The sequence below is a fragment of the Sarcophilus harrisii genome, chromosome X (assembly GCF_902635505.1).
Source record: "Sarcophilus harrisii chromosome X, mSarHar1.11, whole genome shotgun sequence".
Taxonomy (NCBI): domain Eukaryota; kingdom Metazoa; phylum Chordata; class Mammalia; order Dasyuromorphia; family Dasyuridae; genus Sarcophilus; species Sarcophilus harrisii.
The window spans coordinates 6,834,396-6,849,091 of record NC_045432.1 but is presented as its reverse complement, the minus strand read 5'-3'; the positions used below and the strand labels follow the sequence as shown (position 1 = coordinate 6,849,091).

The window sequence follows — 14,696 nt, the reverse complement described above, 5'->3', positions numbered from 1 at the left end:
TCTATCAGCAGAGCAGGCAACAGAGATGGGGATGTTTCAAGAGATATTTTGCCATGTTTTCACTGTTTTAATATTACAAACAAAAATGTAAATGTATTTCTCACTACTTGAAAGTAGAAGACATTGCAATTTAATTCCACAGCATGGCAACAGCTGCTTTATAAGCTGGTATCATGTTGACTTTTTAAGTCAGAAAAGCTTGCAGAGACTTCCTTCCTTTGAAAGAAATCACCATCTCATTTTGTTTCCCTTGTTAAGGTGCAATATAGAAAGAGATATCAGGATGTTCAACTCGGCTTTACCCAAGACACGTGAAGGGCATGAGCAGGTAGGGGGTGAATGGGCCATCTTGCCGAACCCTATTGTTGTTCAGATATACCCTACATCTCGTTTCTAAAGGTAGAGAAAACAATCAATAAAAAAGGACAGGACATTGTAAGTTGCCCAGTAATTAATCAAAGTGACAAGAAAAGAAAATCAATTTGGGAAGTAGCAAACTGACAGCAAACTGGTTTATCCTTGGAGAATTTCCCCAATCTCTTAAACTGTTACTTCAAGGGAAACTTACAATAAATGACAAAAAGCAACCCCCCACTTCCACCCCCTGCAAATGCCCAACAATGCATTTCATGCATGCCCCCCAAATCCAGAGTGGCAAAGCTAACTAGCGTTGGAGATAACCAAGTCCAACCCCAGCATGACCTTGAAACAACCAAATAATGTCATAAAATCTAAAGGAGACCAGATTTTCATTTGACAAATGAAAGACGTGCTTATAATTGCCTTCTGTTTTACTCTAGAATGCTTTTTTTGTCTGAAAAGCATTTATTCCCAAGTCAAACATTGGGATCACCAAGCCCCACGACCAAGGGTGGGGACATTACACATTAGAAGGGCCAGGCTCATCTCGGTTTCTTCTCTTGACATCCCAGTTGTAAACCCGGGCCATATCTGGGAAAGTTGTTAAAGAAAATGTATTCTGAGAACATTTCCAAATCGCACAAGTCCTGCCATGTTCCCATAAAGGAGTGACTACTTACAGACAAACCCAGGATGGATTCTGCAAATACTGGTTTATGAGGTGCCTTTTTTTTTTTCTTCAATAAAATTACTAGTTCATAAGACTTCAAAACAAAATCATTTAGGATATTTGATGCTATCTTATTTCACAACTAGTATTCGCATCCTCATTATAAAAAAGACGAACCATCTTGTGCCTAAGAGGATTATTAATAAGAGCCAGACTCAGCAATCAAAGACCCAGCATGAAGTCCAACAGAATGGGTTCCTGACCCAGTCTTACACCGTTACAGAATTTACAAAGCAGAAAAGTCACCAAGTGATCTGCCTCATGGAATGAAGTCACACAACACAACATCAGACCACTATCTCACAAGCCTGGCTCAAGTCTCAGGTTTAAGAAACTCATTCTAGGCTGGTTTTTAGATTAGCTAAAGCCAGTCATTAGTGGCCACCAAATCCCACCCGTTTTTCCAATGCTTTCTCTTTAGTTGCCAATGGGATATCACACAGAGAAGGGGCACCACGTCAAAAATCAAAACCATTTCCTCCTTCACCAACGAAGACACATCCCTTCTCTATTTCTGATAGTTTTCTGTGCTTGCAGGCTTCTTATGGCCCCCAGATGAAATTCCCAAGAATCCTCCTCTTTACACTGTCTCTCAACCTCATACCCTGCCTGCTTTTCCCCAGTCATTGCAGTTTAGGCCTCAATATACCCCATTCTGATTGCAAGAGGGCCCTTTGCCTCTAGTGTCTCCCCATCAACTGAGCCTACCCAGCCAGCTAACTTTATTTCAATCCCTCCTTAATAAGGTTCTGCTCTGACCAAGAAATTTGAGAGCAGGGAAGACCTGACTGCTCGCTTCTTCAACCGTTCTTCTTATCTGAGATGCACTCCAATGTACACCTCCAGGGCTACCTCCCAGCTTTCTTATCAGCTCCAGGAGGCACAGGTCACCCAAATGCACACAGCAAACCCACAGCGATTTGACCTTTGCATTCAACCTAACATACTTGGAAACTGGTTGCCCAGCCTCTGCACAGGCAGGCCATTCTCCTTTCTGGGCACATGCTGTTTTAGAAGGAAAAGTAAAGAACTCAAGTTCACCCAGGAAATGCTGAGGGGCTAAGGATCTTCAGCTTAGAGACAAGAACAGACCTCCAACTCTCAAACTGTTCTTGTCTAGAATTTCTTGAATAAAAGTGTTACCTAGTGTCACAACTGTACTGCTGTGAGTTTGCAGAGTTTATAAACAAAGGAAGAACCCTATATTAAATCAACTTTAGTGAGTCCAATAAGCCCCCTCTTGTACCCATTACATCGCTCTTAGAAGAATGCTCAACATCATTTAGGTTTCCCAATTTCACACAAGCCTCTTTCACCAATTTGTGCCTTCACAGCCAATTGCCCTGCAATGTCTCCTACCTGTTTGGGATGTCTTATGTCTAGGCATAGAGTACAAGACTAACTACTGTTTCAATACCACAGTAAGATCTTTATAAAATTACAGGAAGGAGCGCATTAATTAAAAACCAAACCTCCTCAGATAGGACACAAAGCTCTGTGAAAGAACTCATCTTTGAGCTTTCTTTTTTTTTGAAATGACAAAGGATACTGACTTCTGTGGTGGTAAACTGATCCCGAAGAAAGTCCAGGTCTTCCTCGAGTGATTCCAGATTGCTGGTGGCAGTGTAATGGTTTTTCTCCAAGAGGGCCTGAGCTTCATCAATGTCATACTCAAGCATCACATTGGCCTGGTGAGAGGAAGAGATTCTGAACTCTGACGTGCCAGGTAAGACAACATGTGTTCCCCTTCACCTCAGTAACCCCCACAAAGGCCCCGGGGGACAAGGGAGAGCAGTCTAGCCTCATATTTCATCTCCCTTCAGAGCATCCAAGCTCTGAGCAGAGTGGGCATTTACTAAATGACCTTTCATTCTTCTTTTTTAAAGTTAGGGGATACTGGATTACTTGTCATTCTAAGGGGAGAGGGTGAGGGGAAGAAGGGAGGGAACAAATCTGGAACATAAGGTTCTGCAAGGGTGAACAGTGAAAAAGATCTGTGCAGGTTTTGAAAATCAAAAGCTTTAACAAAATAAATCAAGTTATGGGCAGCTGGTGATACAGTATACAGAGTGGTAGGCCTGGAGTCAGGAAGTCCTAAATTCGTGGTCCAGCATCAGACAAGTCACTCAGTTGGCCTGTTTCCTCCACTGTAAAATGAGAATATAAATAACACCTACTTCCCAGGACTGTTGTGGACTAAAATGAGAGCACATCTGTAAAGTGCTTAGCACAATGCCTGGTACATAACATGTGCTTAATGAATGTTCATTCCATTTTAGAAAGACGTATACAAGTCAGTGGGCAGACAAGGTAACCGAGATGGGGAAGTGCCTTGAGATTATGAGGTACAGTTGAAAGAACAGGGGATATTGGGCCTGGAGAAGACTCAGGCAAATAACAGCAGTCTCTATAATAACACCAATATATTAACATAACATGTAAAATAAGATAACAGTCTTTAAAAGGCTGCTAGGGGAAGGAGGGTCTAGATTCGCTCTACTTGGCTCCAGAAAACAAAAAGGCAAAGGACTCAACGTTGGTTGGCTCCATGTCCAGAGCTGTCTGAGATGGAAGGAGTGTGAGAATTGCAAGCATCAACTGGGAAGTTCTATGCTTTCCATGTACTTACCCCTAACCACAGGCAGACTTTATCAGTTGGAGGAACTGAAGCTTTACAGTAGAGGTTATCAGCCAGTAAGAATCTAGTCTCTAGGGGGTCTGTGGTCTCCTTGGGGAAAATCAGAGAAACGAAAAGCCTGGTTAGGAATGCCAAAATTATCTGTCACTGACAGAAGTTTCTCAAAGGATATGGTGTCAGAGGGTGGGCTGGACTACAGCCAGAGCTCTCACCGTGACAGCATTTTACCGAGGCAGTGCCTGGCATCTTGTAAACAATCCCAATTCCTTCAAGAAAGAGAGGGGCTAAAGAACAGTGGCCACACATCCCCACCAAGTAAATACCACGCAGACACACTGTGATACAACACTCAGCAACAAGTGACAAAAAAGGGAGAAAACTGAAAAATGAAGCCAGCACTAAAATATCTCATTTTTACTTCTGAAAGTTTAGGCAAGAAGAGCAAGAACTTTAAAAGCTAATGCAAGGAGGCCCACCAAACCTCAGGGGTTCACATTGCTACTTGGTGGGATGAAAACCAGCAGCGTCAGATGGCCATCAATAGGTGCATCTTATTAAAACAAAGAGGAAGTAGAGGTAATATTGAAGCAAGATAACAAGAGGAAAAGCAGAGAGAGTTAAGGTGACATAGGACAATGAAAACTGACAAGACTAAAAAAAAGCAGGATTGCCATTAGAGACTACTTTGACAGAAAGAACATCTGTAGAAGCTTGAAAAAGCTATCCCAACGTTGGTAAAACCATGATTGTAGTAGGGATACTAGGCTTCAATCAGCCAGACATCTGCAGGAGCTTGCCTTCTATGCCAAAAGCAGAACAGCTTACTTGCTTTGTCTAAATAAGAACTTAAGCCTTCAAAAACTGGGGGAACCCCAAAGGAGAAATTTTATTGCAGATTTAATTCTAAGGGGCAACAAGGAAATGCTAAACTCAAAGTCATGAAGACTTGATAGACACTGATCGGTTGTATGATCCTGGGCAAGTCACTAAACCTGTCTGTTTCAGTTTTTTTCATCTGTAAAATAGGGATTATAATACCACCTACCTCATGGGGACAGGTGTACAGTGTTTTGCAAACTTTAAAGTTCGATATAAATGCTAACTTATTAAGATTACTATTAAGATGCCTCATTTCTTAAACATAAAGAGAAATGACAAGCCATTCCCCAATTGATAAAAGTTCAAAGGATATGAACAGTTTTCATATGATTAAATTAAAACCACTTCTAATCATATGAAAAAACGCTCTAAATCACTATTGATTACAGAATTGCAAATTAAGACATCCCTAAGGTACCACCTCCCACCTCTCAGATTGGCTAAGATTACAGGAAAAGATAATGATGAATGTTGGAGGGGATGAGGGAGAACTAGGACACTAAGGCATTGTTGGGGAAGTTATGAACTGATTTAACCATTCTGAGCAATTTGGAACCATGCTCAAAGGGCTATAAAACTGTACATACCCTTTGACCCAGCAGTGTTTCTACTGGGCTTATATCCCAAAGAGATCTTAAAGGAGGGAAAGGGACCCACATGTACAAAAATGCTTGTGGCCGCCCTGTTTGTAGTGGCTAGAAACTGGAAATTGAATGGATGCCCAGCAATTGGAGAATGGCTGAATAAATTGTGGTATATGAATGTTATGGAATATTATTGTTCTGTAGAAACGACTAGCGGGATGATTTCAGAGAGGCTTGGAGAGACTTACAGGAACTGATGCTGAATAAAGTGGTGAACAGAACCAAGAGAACTTTGTACATAGCAACAACAAGATTACATGATGATCAACTGTGATGGATTTGGCTCTTTTCAACAATGAGGTAATTCAAGGCAATTCCAATAGACTTATCATAGAAAATACCATGCTCATTCAGGGAGAAAACTATGAAGACTGAAATGTAGATCTAAACATAGTATTTTCACATTTTTTTGGTTGCTGTTTGTTTGGTTTTTTTTCCTCTTTTAATCTGATATTTTTGCATAGTATGACAAATATGGAAATATGTTTAGAATAATTACACATTTAACCTATATCAAATTGTTTGCTGTATTTGGGAGGGGAGATGGGGGAGAGGGAGAAAAATTTGGAACACAAGGTTTTGCAAAGGTGAATGTTGAAAAGCATCTTTGCATGTATTTGGAAAAATAAAACACTATCAAATTCCAACAACAACAGTAACAACAACAATAAAAAGGAGCCCTTGTTGTTGGGACAGAAGGACCATGGGAGGGGGGATACACAAATGGCTCCATTTGCAAAAAAGAGAAAACAACAAAGTTCTTGAAAGTGTAGGCCAGTCAGCCTGACCTCAATTTCTGGACAAATTGTAGAATGGATCATGAAAAAGCTAGTCAGGAAAAACAAGGAAAAGGAGAAGAGATGAGAGAATCAGGGTGATGTTCCTAAGGACTTGCTGGGCCAGAGCTGTCTTTTTGGATGGGACATTCAGAGGAATGCTATCGAATGTATGTCACTTTAAGTATCGCATGCTATTCTTTTGGAAAACAAGGAGAAATACAGGCTAAACACTAGCTCAGTTAAGATGCATTTAGGAAGGGATGAACAGTCCAACTCAAAATCTGGTGCCTCCCAGAAGGCCCCCTGAGGGGTGTGCTATTTCCCATTCCTCAGAGATCATGCTCATCAGGTTGGCAGATGCCATCAGGCAAGGAAAAGTCCAGGCTAACCCATTGGGTGACAGAGTCAGGAAGTACAAAGAACTATCAAAAGGCTAGAACCTTGAGGTGAATCTGATGAGAAGAAATTCTATAAGGATACATGCCAAGTCTTACACTTGGTTAAAAAAAGAACAAAACCAAACCTGACCTCACAAGTATAAGACAGGAAAGGCATGGTTACTCAGTAGCCTAAAAGAGGCCTAGGACTTTAGAGGTCAAATTCCATGAGTCAGCAGTGAATCAGAACAGCTAAAAGGAGCTCTTGGGCTGCAACTGAGAGATGCAAGACTTCCTAGAAACCAGAAATGATGGTTCTTGTATACTTTGCCATGGTCAAAATTCATCCATACTGTGTTCAATTCTGGAACCCACAGTTACAGACAGAAATATGGATAAACTAGAGTCTTCAAAGAAGGACCTAGGGTCTATTTTCACATGAGGATCACATGAGAAGGAGATGGGGATGTGTAGTCTGGAGAAGAAAACACTTGAGGGAAGGAACAGGACAGCCATTTTTAAGCATCTGAGGGGAGATAGAGCAGCAGCAAGGCCCCCTTCAACGCCTGATTAAGGAAGAAGCGCTACTTCAGGAAACATGACTTGACCTTTCGAGAGATGTGGAAGGAGAGGCAAGGGGCAAATTCCCATTTAATGCCAACATTCGATTATTCCAACAGATTGGTGTTCGTTAAAAGAAACACGTGGTATAAGGAAGAGCAAAGAGCTATGCTGCCATGCATCCACTTCAGAGGGCCCAAGTGCTACCAAGGCAGCCTGACTCACATCATCAAAAAAGTCCAAAATTCACTTACTTTTTTCTTCTGCATGTATTTTAAAATGTGTAATGTTTGTTTGATTTCAGGAATTTGATTTTTTAGCCTGTGAATTTAAAAGAATAACAATTTAGTATTTTCCATACACACAAACCCCTCTCCCAACAAACCAGTTTTGAAGGCCCAACTTGACCAACATTTACAAATAAAATCTGTAAGATCAGTCAGCATTTTTATGTGCTTTGGTCTCAAATTTTTGTCAAGCAGAAGGAAGCAGGCCATTGCATGAGGCTCTTGAAGCAAAGTTTGTCCCACAAATAACCCTTCTCCCCCCCGCCCCCCAAGTCTTCTGAATTTTCTGATTTTCTTCCTCCCTTTTTAAAAAGTAGAATCTGATCATTGTACAGGCAACAAGATTATACGATGATCAATTCTGATGGACATGGCTCTTTTCAACAATGAGATAATTGAGGCCAGTTCCAATGGTCTTGTGATGATGAGAACCATTTACACCCAGAGAGAGGAGTGTGGGAACTGTAGGTGGTTCACAACAAAGCATTTTTACTTCTTTTTGTCGTTGGCTTGCATTTTATTTTCTCTCATTTTCCTTCCTTTTTAATCTGATTTTTCTCGTGCAACAAGATAACAGTATAAATATGTATGCATATATTGGATTTAACATATATTTTTACCATGTTTAACATTTATTGGATTACTTGCCATCTAGGGGAAGGGGGAGAAAAATTGGAACACAAGTTTTTCCAGGGGTCGATATTGAAAATTATCCTTTCTTATGTTTTGAAAATAAAAAACTTCAATTAAAAAATAATAAAAAAATGGAATCTGAGATACTTCTGTACAGAGAAAGTAGGAAGAGAAAAGAAAGAAGGTCACACACAGGGAGAGTTCAGGGGGATAACAAATTAAGGGCCTCAAAGTAGATCAATTACTGCCAATTTCAAGTTCAACTAGCCCACAGTGCCTCTTAAGGTCAATGCTATGACTTCTTTCTGGATCAGGTGAATCCATGGGGCTGACTCTGGATTTGTGGTGAGCCAGTCCACAGATCCCCCAGATGTTCCCTGCTAGGGCTCCAGGGGGGGGGAGCTTTTCAGGTTTAATTGTCCATGGGCTAGAGTTAAGGAGCCATGACATTCTCTAGGCAAGAATGAGGGATGACAGCTGTACTAATACCTACGAAGCAAGAAAAAAAATGAGCCTTCCAAGGATAAGGTACATTATCCACAAAGGAGGCTATGAAAAATCTCCCAGGAAGACAAGGGGTTGCAATCTATACTAATGGAAGAAATGTCTACGGAAGAGAAATAACAAAGCCTTTAAAGGAGGTTGTTGGGATCTCCTGTCATCTGTTTTATTACTCTTCCAGTCTTGAAGTCATGGATCATAAAATGGTGACCAACCTTCCTTCCTTTATTGTACAGATATGTGGGTGAATTTTTTTGATATTCCTACCTTTTAATTTTCAAAATCACCTTCAGAGCTCTTAAAACATACCTTTTTTTCTTCTGAGTAAGGTTAAGTTCCATAAACTTATACTTCTGATACTGCTCATCCAATTTCTTGAGTACATTATCTACAGACTCATTTCCAGGCTGTTTCATAAAAGCATCTACATCTTCCTTTAATGAAGGGAAGAAAAAGTTACGGATTATAAATTTCAAATATTATGCTAACAAAGGTCATATAGCAAGGAAGAATAGGATATATAAGCTATTATTCTGTATCAAGGACAATAAAATCCCATTCACTTGGATTAATTAGATCACTTGATGATCTTTGTGATACTTATAACTGGGTGAAAAACTATCTCCAATCGAGCATGCTGGGGATACTTTTATTACAATGAAATTGGGAACAAGAATCAGACATTTAAATTCTTTTAATGGGAAACACCAGACTTTTATTTTGAGGAAGTTCTCCTTGACAAAAATGCTGTTACCTTATAGAAAGTCTAAGGATTTTTTAAGCTGAAAGCATTTTAGCTGGAAGCTTCATAAAATAAAGCGTGCTGTTGGGCATTTTCATCAATTACTTAGTTGATATAAGGGCAGAAATGGTACTTATGATGCCATTAAGCTAGAAGGAAGAATTAGCACACAGGATGACTGAGTTCTGAACCCAAAAGATTCTATCATTAATAGGGGCAAAGTGTATAAAACCTTCCACTTGAGAAGGCTACACAAACAAATGAAGCATAAAAAGCCTTGCACTTGGGAAAGCTTCAGAAACACAAATTAAGGACAGGCAGAACTAGAAAGTAATTTCCTTAAAAAGGCAAAGAAAGAAAAAACCTGGGCTTTTAGTGACCTTCCTTTAGAATCAGCCTGATTGGGGCCAAGAAAGCTGCTGGTCTGAGGGAGAGGAGCAGCAGCAGGGCCTTGGGAGGTGGTAGTAGCTTTCTAGTTTGTCCCAGTCACATCCCATCCAGACTTCTGTGTTCAGTTCTGGGCATCATATTTTAAGAACATTAAGATAATGAGCATCCAGGCTCCAAAATCATATTCTGAGTAACTCTCACATGCTGCAGCTAGAGCTACTACTTAGTAAGCAGCTAGGTGGCAGTGTGTAATGTTTGGAGTCTGAAGTTAAAAAGTCTCGAGTTCAAATCCAGTCCCAGACACTTTTGAGCAGTGGCACCCCAAGCAAATCACTTAATCTATCTGCCTCAGTTTTCTGTTTGGTACACTAGGAATAGCACCTATTCCAACCCTATTCCAAAGGGTTCCTAAGGATCCTAAGGATCAAATGAGATATTTGCAAAGCGCTCCACAAATCTTAAAACACTCTAAAAATCCTAGCAATTATTCTTTGTTGTTATTATTATTGTTATCATGACTATGTGTATGACCTTGATATAGAAACTTCCTGTCTTTGGGCCCCACCTGTAAGAGGAGGGGGTGGACCATTAGATCATCTGTATAGGCTATCGCTACCTCAAAATAACACCTGAGCAGAAGAGCATTTTTTGGGGATCCCGTTCACCTCATTTCCTTTGGGTGGGTCTACAAGTATTCAAAGATGTTATCACAGCTAAGAGGGGTTAGACTTGCCCTGTCCTCACAGAATGACCAAGTAAAGCTTCAAAGAGGCCTACTTAGTTTTCAGAGAAGAAAAAATTCAGGAGGTAATAGTTCCTCACTCAATTGAATTCTTGAAATAAAAGCAGGGTGACCCATTTGTTGGGCCTATTATGGGGAGGATTCTTGTTCCTCTCTATGATAGGGGCTGAACTGAGCAGTCTGAGGACCCTCCCTGCTGAGACGCTGTGTGAAATCAATCCTTGTTAGGTCAATATGAGGAAACGAAATGAAGTTTTACAGCTCTGGTTTCAAAATGCTCTCTTTTTATTCACAGACTAACTTGGGGAGGAAAAAAGGTGACCATCCCTGCCTTTTCAATTCTCAGACTATTAGAGGTGAACTCGGCACTGAATAGTGAGAATAAGAGGAGTAACAACATGAGTTTAAATGATCTTTTATAAATTTACATATACACTTATGAATTACTTGTAAACAAATGAATTACTTCTAAAAACATTTCCAAAAAGGTTTCATGACCACATGAGTCCAAAATCTTAGGTCATACACCTCCAGTGTACTAGTGTCTTATACTCCATATAACCATAATACAATTATAATATAATATAAAGAAAGCAATTATACATTTGTTTTCGACAAAATAGGAAGAAATAAACATGCTACCAAAACAAATAATAAGATTGAATAAGAAAGCATTTCTTTTCCTTGTTATAGGGCATCATTAGCATTACTCAAGTTCATCAGTTGTGATCATGGTATAGTTTTAGTACTCCTCAAAAGAGAATGGGCCCCAAAGAGGCATGGTGGGAATGGTCAGAAGAAGCAAAGTGGTGAATTTATTCCCTCCAAGATAATGAATGGACAAGAATTTCAAGAGAACAAAGTCCTCACCAATGATTTCTACCAAATCCAGTTTATTAGCAACAAGGGTCGGGTTTAGGGGCCATCCTCACTAGAAAGAGACTAAGACAGGAAACAAGAACAACAAGCTTCTACAACAATTCACAAGGCAAATACTAGGACCTTCAAATACTCTGTACAATTTTTTGATTCAACTATTTTTGTAAAGCTACTCTACTGTGAACCAGCTAGGTAGATAATCCAAAAATGTCAAAGAAAAAAAGAATCCAAATGTATTTGCACAAGCTATTTAAAACACCTTTTCGATTGAGGAATAGCTGAATAAAATGTGATATAAAAATGCAATAAAATATATTCCTAAGAATTTGAGAAACGTGGGATGACTTGTGTGCTTCCTGGATTGATAAACCATCAGCTACGAGGGGTTGGGAATCAGAAAGAAATTAATAAATCAATTCTTAAAGGGCCCACAACCCACATCATTAAGACTGTAATCAAGAGGAAGGACCGGTTACAAGACTAATGTTAAAGTGTGACATGCACATCTTGGCAGAGTGCAGAAGAAACATTTTCAGATGTGGCCAATGAACTGATTCTGTGAGGGGGGGAGGGGCAGAAGGTGGAATTAGTGGACAGTAATAAAGGCTCCTCCAAAAAAGAAAATATTAAAAAGTAGACATGACAAAATTTAGGAGGGGACAGGGCAATTTTGTCCCTTCTATGTTCCATTTATTATACGTTTTTAAACCAACTCTGAATTAACAGAAGATCAGATTTTCATGCACAATCCTCTTTATTTTTCTTTGTATACCCTTGTTGATAACAATAATTCATAATAGTTCATAATAAAAAAGAAAAGAAAGTGAGCTTTCTGGCCCTTTCTCAAGCTGTCAGCGGTGGCTAATAAACTGAAAGTTAAATTCCTCTTCTATCAGTCAGTATTTACTCACCCCCTACTGAAAGGCATTCTGTGAAGGGAAGAGACTTAGGGTTGGAGTCAAGCTCTAGAAGTAGTTGCACCCTTTCAGGTAAATAATTTCATTTCTCCAGGCTTCAATCAACAAACTAATAAGCATTTAGAACCCCTAAGCAGAAGAGAAGACCTGCCCAGCCATTTTTATTTTTTGAGGGTCTCTTACAATTTCTAGCCAAAGATTACTAGGCACCGTGGGGGATGCTTATGAACCCAACACAGATGCAAAGTGCTGGCAACAGGAGAGGGGACTCAATAAAGGAATGAGTAAAGTTGGACTAAGTAGCAACCTGCAGTTGAGAATTTTGAGGAAGGGGCTGTGATGATCAGTAAAGTCAAGACTTTGAATCCCAGGTGGAGACAAAAGCAGGAATAAACAAACCACGAATGGATTTCAGATTATACAGTACACTGGACAGGAAAAACATAATGGTTAGGAGAGTAAGGAAGCTTGGAATGATAGTCAAATCACTGAAAAGGGGTCTTTTGGTACTCAAACAACTCTCAAAATACTAATAGTCCCAGCTTTTTCTTGAACAGCATCAATTTATATAGCTTTTCTCACTTGACACTCCCAATAAAGCTGTTTATAACCTGAGAGAATATGAAGTCCAAAGTCAAAAAAGAAGTCACAGTGGGAGAAGTAGAACTCAGAGCTCTGGGGAGTCATCTCATGAGGGAAGGAGGGCTGAAATAGCCTGGGCAGTGTACTTCCCATTTTTATAGACAAAATGCTACCAGTTTTGAAAAGCCTTCCTGGCTGGATTCATTAGAAGGATGATAGCTTTCACAATCAGATTTGGGACTTTGTAAAACAAAGTGAATGTATAATCTTCATGGATTTGGGGGTGGGGTGGGGGGAAACTGTGCCCCCCTTTGATCTGTAAAGAAGGGAGATTCCTAGTCTCAGGCCCTCCAGGGAAAGCAGATCTTCCCAGACAAGTTAAGAAGCGTCATTCAAGTGGGCTTTTCTAAAGCAAATCACCCCTCCTAGGTGGCAGGATCCTGCTTCAGGAAGCCTTCAAAGTGGTTTCCATTCAATTGGAGATCTAGGCCTGATATTGAGAAGTAGCTAGGCCTGGGGACTTTGGCTTTCTTTTCAACTGGAAACCTGAGCCTCAGACTCCTACAAAGGGCAATTCTAAACTGCACATTTTTGCAGCAGTCCCAAGCAGTGTGCTTTGCTCCTTGGCACAGCTGCCTGCCCTGGCAGGCTCCTGTGAGAGACCCTCTTCTCAGTGCCAAGAAACTCCCTTTTTTTGCCACTAATGTTTCAGGTTCGTGAATTCTTTCCTATCAAACCTGTGCCGACCCGAGGGGGAGTCTCACCTCAACTCTGCACTGCCACTACAACAGCATCAGACTGCCTGGGGCTGGATGAGGGGGGGGGGGGAGCAGGCCGGAGGGGGGCGGGGGGGGGGCGGCGGGGGGGGGGGGGGGGGGGGGGGGGGGGGGGGGGAATGGAGAGAAGGCCTCGGTTTTCTCCTCTGTAGATTAAGGAGAAAGACTAGGGCAAACCATAGGACCAGCTCCGCCTAGGCCGATTTCCATTTGGGAAAGAAGTCGGGAAGGGGGTAGGAAGTAAGAAGGGGAAGGTGCAGAGGAAAGGCAGCGGCGAGGAATGCAAGCAGGTGGCTGTGGGGAGGGGAGAGCTTAGTATTTACCGAAGTGAAGAGAGTACGGGGGAGGGGAGACAGGAGGGAGAATGAGAGGGGAGGTGAAAGAGGAGTGGAGCATAAAGGGGGACGAAGAGGAGAGAATGAGGAGAGGGGGGGGGAATAAGGAGAACCATTCTTTTCCTTGCCCTCCACCTTCCCTAGCAAGGCCCCCAGGCCTGGCCTGGCCCGCCCCAACGCGTCTTCCCTAGTTCCGAGGCCCCGGAGCGCGACCTGCCCGCCGTAGACCAGCGACCCGCGGTGCCCCTTACCACGAACACAGCCTCGGGGATGCCCAAGTGCCCTCGGCGTGTGCTTGGGCCCGCTGAGTCGCTACCGCTCAAAGGCTCCTTCGTTGTCGCCATCTTGGAAGGAAGCCGAGAAGCCCCCTACATTCCGGCCCCAGAGGCCGTTCACCGCCTCTTCCGAGATTCTTCACAATGACCTGCTCCAATCAGAAGCGTTCCTTAGATCAGGCCAATGACGGAGCCTACTTGCTTTGGGCCGGTTTCTACATTCTGACTGCTGATTGGCTGCTGGGCGATTAAGGCCTGAAAGTGAAAGGAACGGAGAGACGAAAGCCGCCAGTGACGCAACTGGAGAAGGCGGGGCTCCGGCCGGAAAATCCGGACCAATTCCAGCCAATCCAAATTTTCTCAGTCTTCAAAATGGCCTCCGGCACCAACGCCGAAAAACATTTTCCCGATATTTCCTAGTTAGCCCGCGAGGCTTCCTGGATAGGTCCGGGAAAGGCTGAGTTAGAATCCGACCCGTGATTCACGAGTCTGCCCCGAGCCCCGGGAAAGCCCTAAACCGTACTCTAGCCAAGCACTCGGGTCCCTCTCCCCTTCCTACCCCAATCCCTAAGGGTGCCCCCAGCTGTGAGAGAGGAGGAAGACAAGGCAGCCTGGGCTTATTTCTGTGGGGCGGGGCAGGCAGAGATACTCCTTTGCCATCCCCAGCGA

The 14,696-nt window shown here is 42.0% G+C and overlaps 1 protein-coding gene across 1 annotated transcript; it reads right to left on the bottom strand.

The window, feature by feature from the left end:
- Nucleotides 1-766: 766 nt before the first annotated feature.
- VBP1 (VHL binding protein 1) lies at nucleotides 767-14,202 on the bottom strand. The gene is made up of 6 exons (XM_031945265.1): nucleotides 14,004-14,202; nucleotides 8,699-8,823; nucleotides 7,223-7,289; nucleotides 3,720-3,818; nucleotides 2,640-2,778; nucleotides 767-951 (listed from the first exon to the last, which is right to left on the bottom strand). Exons 1-6 carry the CDS (start codon nucleotides 14,094-14,096, stop codon nucleotides 881-883), a joined length of 594 nt encoding a protein of 197 aa, XP_031801125.1. The 5' UTR covers nucleotides 14,097-14,202; the 3' UTR covers nucleotides 767-880.
- Nucleotides 14,203-14,696: the final 494 nt, after the last annotated feature.